Source organism: Microtus ochrogaster, unplaced genomic scaffold (assembly GCF_000317375.1).
Source record: "Microtus ochrogaster isolate Prairie Vole_2 unplaced genomic scaffold, MicOch1.0 UNK3, whole genome shotgun sequence".
In the NCBI taxonomy this organism is placed as follows: Eukaryota; Metazoa; Chordata; class Mammalia; order Rodentia; family Cricetidae; genus Microtus; species Microtus ochrogaster.
The window spans coordinates 15648262-15654962 of record NW_004949101.1 but is presented as its reverse complement, the minus strand read 5'-3'; the positions used below and the strand labels follow the sequence as shown (position 1 = coordinate 15654962).

General features: G+C 46.7%; 1 protein-coding gene across 2 annotated transcripts in view; it reads right to left on the bottom strand.

Moving 5' to 3' along the window:
• The window catches only part of Slc23a2 (solute carrier family 23 member 2), a 102665-nt gene that overhangs the window by 36809 nt on the left and 59155 nt on the right, over positions 1 to 6701 (bottom strand). For both annotated transcript variants that reach the window (XM_026788461.1, XM_005365565.3), the window contains exons 4-5: positions 4673 to 4789; positions 2382 to 2539 (exon numbers count right to left, since the gene is read on the bottom strand). In XM_026788461.1, coding sequence (XP_026644262.1) covers positions 2382 to 2539; positions 4673 to 4789 — 275 coding nt within the window. The remainder of the gene's footprint in view (positions 1 to 2381; positions 2540 to 4672; positions 4790 to 6701) is intronic.

The window sequence follows — 6701 nt, the reverse complement described above, 5'->3', positions numbered from 1 at the left end:
GCAGCTCCCTCTAATCCGCCCAAAGAAGGCAGCAGCCTAATGCCTAAGGTCCTGAGAGCCTAAGGTCCCACACTTTTCTTTGGTCCCGCCACTGCAGAGTCCTAGTCCTCAGCAAGTCCTGGCTTGTGCTGGTGAGAGAAATCCTGGGCAGGGTCCTTAAGTTACTGCTTTTGCTTCCACCTCTGCCAAGATGAAAGATACTCCCTCTTCCTCCTGGGCCAAAACTCCAAGTCTCTGGGATATATCTCCACCATTGCCAGCTCTTCAAGTCATAGGCAAGACATCAGCACCGTCTCATGGCCCTATACAGCGTTCTGGGGTATGGACATCAACATACGTGCACGATCCTGTCTGCTTGCCAGCTAGAGTCACTCGTGCCTTCCACACAGATACATCACTAGATATTTACATGGCTGTCGATACTCTTCCTCTTTTCAAAGGTCAAGATGGATAGCACCCAGACCTCAACCACACAATCCCACAGCCCGGGCCCAGCATGATACATAACACCCACTCTCCTGGACAGTGTACCTGGTTCTTAAGACGGAATACCAGACTCCTGATAAAACAGACATGGCGAAGAAGGACACCTCACAGAGCACACTGAACACCCCATGTCCCCACACACCTGCTATCTCCAGTCCCTAAGTGGGCAGGTGGCAGCACCCTCTCTAGTTTTTCTTGGCTGACTGCCCTTTCAGGGGAAAAGAGGGGTGAACTGCACTGACCAACATTGTTACCATGGGCTAGTGCCTGAACAATGGACACAAAGGGTGTCCTCGAGACCAAAAGCACTTGCCTTGAGGTCCACTTGCTGAGTCGTCTTATGCAAGGCTGCCCACCAGGTTCAGCAGTCACCTGGCCTGGCCTTAGACATGATGTGGGAATGCAGCTTATACAAGCAGATACAGGCACAAGAAAGAGCTTCCATCACTTCTCAATGTCAGCCAACTCCAACCACTATAGGTTAAGCCAGTTGTTTAGGAAAAGTATTTCCCCAGAGTGCCGTGCCCCGTGTACAAGGTAAAGTCAACAAAAGCTGCTCCACCAAACCTGTGACCAGAGCCTTAAACAGCGACACAAAACAACAGTGTCACTGTTGCCATGGTTAACCGCCTGGCTTGAATGCTTTGTGAAAGGCTTTCCCCAGCACATCAATGACTCCCTGCTCCTCTCTTTTGGGCCCCTGGAGAGAATACCTCTGACCCTTCTGCTCAGTGTAGTGACTGCAGATTGTCTAGCGGAATCGAAGAACCCACACCTTGCCAGCCCCATGGCCATGTGCAAACAGTCTCTCTCACTAGCAGACCTGCAAGGGAACAGCCATTTGCCTTCCCACTCCACCTATACCACAACCAGACACTCCAGTTGCTAACTATCACCCGGGCAGGGTAGCCCTTGCGAGTTCTGAGGATTGATTCTAGCACATTAGAATACAGGTCCCAGCTGCCTGCTTATTCACTGGCCCTCTTGCTGCCACTTCCTAGCAGGGAAAAGGAAGCTATATTTTCACTGTCTCCCAATAGATAAAGAAACCAAACCACAGACTTTACTCTGAGGACAATCAGCAGGGCCTTGGCAAGTAGGAGGCTATGCTGTGAATAGGGTTGAATATGGAAAGGAGAGGGAAAGACCAGCTAGGAGCATTTGCTTCCTGTATTTCCTGGCTCAGCTCCATACCCAGGTACTGATAAAGAGATGAACAAGCCAAAGTGCTGGCACCATAAAGGGCAGCGTGAGAAAGTGGGGCAAAGACAGAAGAAAAGCAAGCCACATTAGAAGAATGAATCCAAAGAACGTAAGACTTGTTTGGAGAACTTCAGGGAGAGCAGGATTTCAAGAATCTCGGGAGTGGGGGACGAGTGGGATGGAGGATATGCAGGTGTGCTGCACAGGTGGGCCACTGGGACATGCAGGAGGGTGGGGCTCAGAGGCTGACCTGGAAAATTGGGAAAGGCAGAGAACAAGGGACAGCTGTACACCAGGAAGATTGCAGCCTGGGCAGCCGGAGGAGGGGAGTAGTGGAAAGATGGCGTGGGCTGGGGAGTGCAGAGTCACGGTGCAAGAGACCAAATGGGAACTTAGTCAAAGAGACTGGGTCTGAATTACAGGAGAGAACTGGAAGGCATGCTAAAGACTGGCAGTGCCTTGCCAGCCAGTAAGGGCAATAAAAAGGCTTTGTTTCCAGCTTGCACAATAGGGTAGTTCCCTTTGTGAAGAGAAGAAACATGGGGTCCGGGACACCTTGTAAAGGTGGGCTGGAGACCAATGGCCACTGGAATAAGCTGTAACACCAGCTGATCTGTCCAGTAGCGCTGGATAAAGGGTCCAGCTCTCGGTGCTTTGCTGGGGTGTCAATGTCCCACAGAACTCCATCTCACCTGCATCCAAATGTTGTCTGCAGCAATGTAGTGATTCCCACGCAGAAGAAAATGGTCCCGATGAGTTGGCTGGTGGCCCATTGGTCATCCCCCACGCACATGGCATCAGCCAGCAGGAAGGGCACAGCGATTGTGCCACTGAAACACGTCAGGTAGTGCTGCTCGAGGAGAGACAAGGGGGAAAGTAAACCTGCTCTTGCTTTTGCTTGATTTGTGCCTAGTGTTGCCCCCCTGGTATCTTTAGGACATAAAGACCACAGGAAGAATCTCTAGGTGTACAAGTTACACATTCTGATCATGTCCGTTCAGTTTGCCACTTTCCTTTCCCTATTACCCACTTGTATTATGACAGCACCAACATGCATTCACATCAACAAAAGGAACCACTCTTGCAGTCTTGAAAGACACGCTGGTGAGAAATACAATAGGACTTGATTTCATAAGATCTTGCTTTGCTTGTGTTTTATAGAGACAGGATCTCACTTTGGAATCCAAAGTATACTGAAATTCACTATATGCCGCAGCTGATCACAAACTCATAATCTTCCAGCTTCAGCCTTCTGATATTCAGAGATAACAGGAATGCACTGAGCCCAGCTAATGTGCTCATATTTTACCTTTGCATTCCTAAGATATTAGTCTATGTAGTTCTTTCATTTGCTTTCAGCCCTCTCGGGTCTGGGGATTATAACAGACAGTGAGTTCACAGCAGAAGGCATTCTCTGTCTTGTTCTGTGGTGACACCACTAGGCAAATATTTACCTGTTCCAGTTAGGCAGGGTTTGGGGCACAGTGGCGACAGGAATCCTTCAGAAAGAGCCCCACACTACTCTTCCTTTTAGGACTCCATCCTTACTCCTGTGGCTCTTGAAGATAGCCACAGCATTCACAATTCACTTCCCTTTCTTCCCCTAATTTTTTAGCTCTTCATTTCTATTCTGTAAACTTCTCTTTTTCTTTCCCACAGCTTCCCATTTCTGCCCAAGTCAGAGAAACATAAATATTGACTGCACCTCGGATGTACAGGTGTGTGTTCTGTTGAGAACTTCTCAGAGCAATGCACAATGCTCTGTGCATTGTCAAGAGCAGGAGGCAAAAAAGTTGTTCCTTCCATCTGACTATTCTAGAAACATCTATAATACAAAATCTGAAAGGTGTGCCTTACATTAGGTCCAGGGCACCTGACCTGAGTTAAGTTATAGCCCACTCAGCCCTCCAGCTGCAGGGTGGTAAGGAAACCCAGTTGGACACCAGTTAGAGCCAGGCACATCCAGTTCCAAGCAAACATAGGGTCTGGGCACCAAGAGTGAGCTTCCCAGCACCTGAGAAACCTCAGAGAATTGATCACAGAAATTTGAACAAGGAAATGTAGAAACACAGACCTCAAAACAGGATCCAAACCCAACAGAGTGATGAGAAGCCAGGCAATGAGGCCAGCTAGGAGAGAGCCCCCGGCCTACCTCCTTTATAAAAAAGTTACTTTAAATCAGAAAGCAGGACAAGGGTAATGAGGACAAGCATCAAATCTATAGTGGATCTTTCTGTCAGCCTTCCTCCCCCGCTGGAGGAAGATACAGCAGACTAAGGCTGGGAGGCAGCAAATTTCCCTTCCTTTAATAAATAGTAAGACCTTCTTCTCATGCCCTGGCTAACAGGTACTTGCCATGACCACAGACTGCTAAGGTCAGGAATGGGAGTTAACACTAATTACTGCTTTCTCTCTTTTCTGCTTTCTTCCTTCCTCTATGCTGCCTTCCCTGCAGCTACCATCTTTTCCTTCCTATTGTATCACTTTTTTTTGTTCCCTGAATATTTCCTTCACAGTTCTTTTCTTCTTCCTGCTGTTTATGAAATTAATGTAGAAAATTCTTATTTACCATTCTTGGAAAATAATTTATAATAAATCTTAATTAAAAATAAAACTTGGGGACTAGAGGAATGACTCGGCAGTTAAAAGCATCTATTGTTCTTGCAGAAAAAGGGATTTCAGTTCCCAGAACCCTCATCAGGCAGTGGGAATCCAACACCTATGACCTCCACAGGCACTTGTAGTTGTATGCACACCCAAACACAATACATAGAATTAAAAGGGGGAAATAAAAATGACTATGGGGGGGGGGGCACATGCCTTTAACCCCAGCACTCAGGAGACAGAGGCAGGCCAAGGCCAGGGTAGTCTACAGAGTGAGTTCCAGAAGAGCCAGGGCTACACAAAGGAGGGAGGGAGGGAAAAAAAAAGTATCTTGAAAATCTAGCTGGTAACAGCACTAGCCCTGGAAAAAGCATCTTACCTGCAAACCCAGAAATATGCACAAGTACCAGGGAGGAACATCTTCTATAGTGTAGATCATATCCGACCTCTGGGGATCCAGACTCCCAGTACTGTCCAGGGTCTCTGCAAGAGAACTCTGGAGTCGAGATGAGAAAAAGAGGGGCTTAGCCACTGCCCAGAACATGTTAGCTCTTTCACCTTAGCATGGTCCTTGACTGCCCCAAACCACATTCCACTGATGCAGCCATTCTATCTTTTAGGCATTGATGCAGGGTTCAAGGACTCTTGTTCAGAGCACTAGTTCTCAGATTGAGGACTGTCTCCCTTGGCATCAGCTCATCCCCAAGAGCACCAAACCTGAGAGGACCTTCTGCCCAAGCTTAAGGACTCAGATTTTGGTTTTAGCTTTATCTAAAATAAATAAATAACTGTATATATAATAAAATATTTATAATACTTTATGTGACAGTTTAATAAGTTGTTTAAAATGTTACGTATTGCATGCTTTTGAAGGCCAAGGTTACCACAACTAACTCAGCCTACTTCAGTTTCACAGAAACCTCAAAGAAACCCTGTCTTTCTACACAGTCTTAAAACTGCTCTGGTTTCTAAGTCTCTGCAAATAATTAATTTTATTTCTTAGACTCTGATGCGTATCTGTGGTGGTTGGAATGAGATGCCCCCACAGTCTCACTTGAGCACTTGGTCCCTAGTTAATGGCTACTTGGGGAGGATTAGAAGGTGTGGCTTTGCTGGAAGAAGAATGTCACTGGGAGTTGGTTTCTCTGCTTCCTGTTTGTGCTTCCTGATTTGAGCTCTCAGCTGCCTGCTTGCTGCTAAGTCCCCTGCAGCAACGCTCATGGAGCCATAAGCCCTAAATAAACCTTGCTTGTGGTGTTTTATCACAGTATTTAAAAAGTATTTTGCAACCTAGCAAAGTGATAGGAAACAAAATAAAAATGTTCCATCAGGAAAAAAATTGAGAAGGTATCGTGACTTCGGAAGCCCATGTCTGACGGATCCAGCCCACAGTGTGCTGCTGGCTCCATGCATGTCATCCAGTTTTCCTTGGAAGGAGACAAGTTCTTGGGGGGATGAATCCCTTTCCACAAACATGCTAGAGTCTTGCTTCATCTTCTACAGTTACAGGTACAGTTTAATGAAGCTGACATTTGACTCAGTACAAACGTTGCCTCTGGTCCAGCAGCAGATGTTGGCAGGCTTGCACTGCTGAGTGTGTGGTATTGTGTCTTTTGAAAGCCATTTCTAAGAAGCTAGAATTTAAACTCAGCCACACGGGTGGCCAGCCATACCTAAGAGGCTGATTCCCAATAAAGCCTTCCATGTCAAAGTTCAGATGAGCTTCCCTAGTTGGCCTCATTTCGTGAGTGCTATCCATTGCTATGGGAGAATTACAGTACTGCCTCCCTACCTGCACTGGGGGAAAGGTGAACAGAAGCCTGTGCATGGTGTCTTCCTAACTCTGCTATTTACCTTTTTCCAAGCAGGAATTTTATCTGCTGCTTCCCTCTATAAACAACTATGAGGATGAGAACTGAATCATTAAGAAATGATTGAAACCAATGGCAATTCCTGAAACACTTGTCTATACTGACAGACTGAGAACATACTGGGCTCAACACACAAGGCAAACTCAACACTATCACATAGCTTACAAAAGTAATAAAACCTAAGGGAATCTATGCTATACTTTGTCTAATGACCCCTGAAGTTAAATGTGCTAAAGGCTTCCTTAAGAGTGGCAACATTCTTGCCGACTGGTGGTGGAGCATGTCTTTAATCCCAGAATTTGGGAGGCAGAGGCAGGCGGATCTCTGTAAATTTGAGGTCAGTCTGGTCTACAGAGCAAGTTCCAGGACTGGTTCCAAAGGTACACAGAGAAATCCTGTCCCAGGGGATGGGGGTGGGGTGGCAACATCCAAAGATATTATGGACCTTTAGGAGATGGACTTTATGGGCATAATCTTATCACTCTAGAAAATGGGGCAGAGGATAAAGGCCAGGTTAGTGCGCTCGCGCGCTCGCTC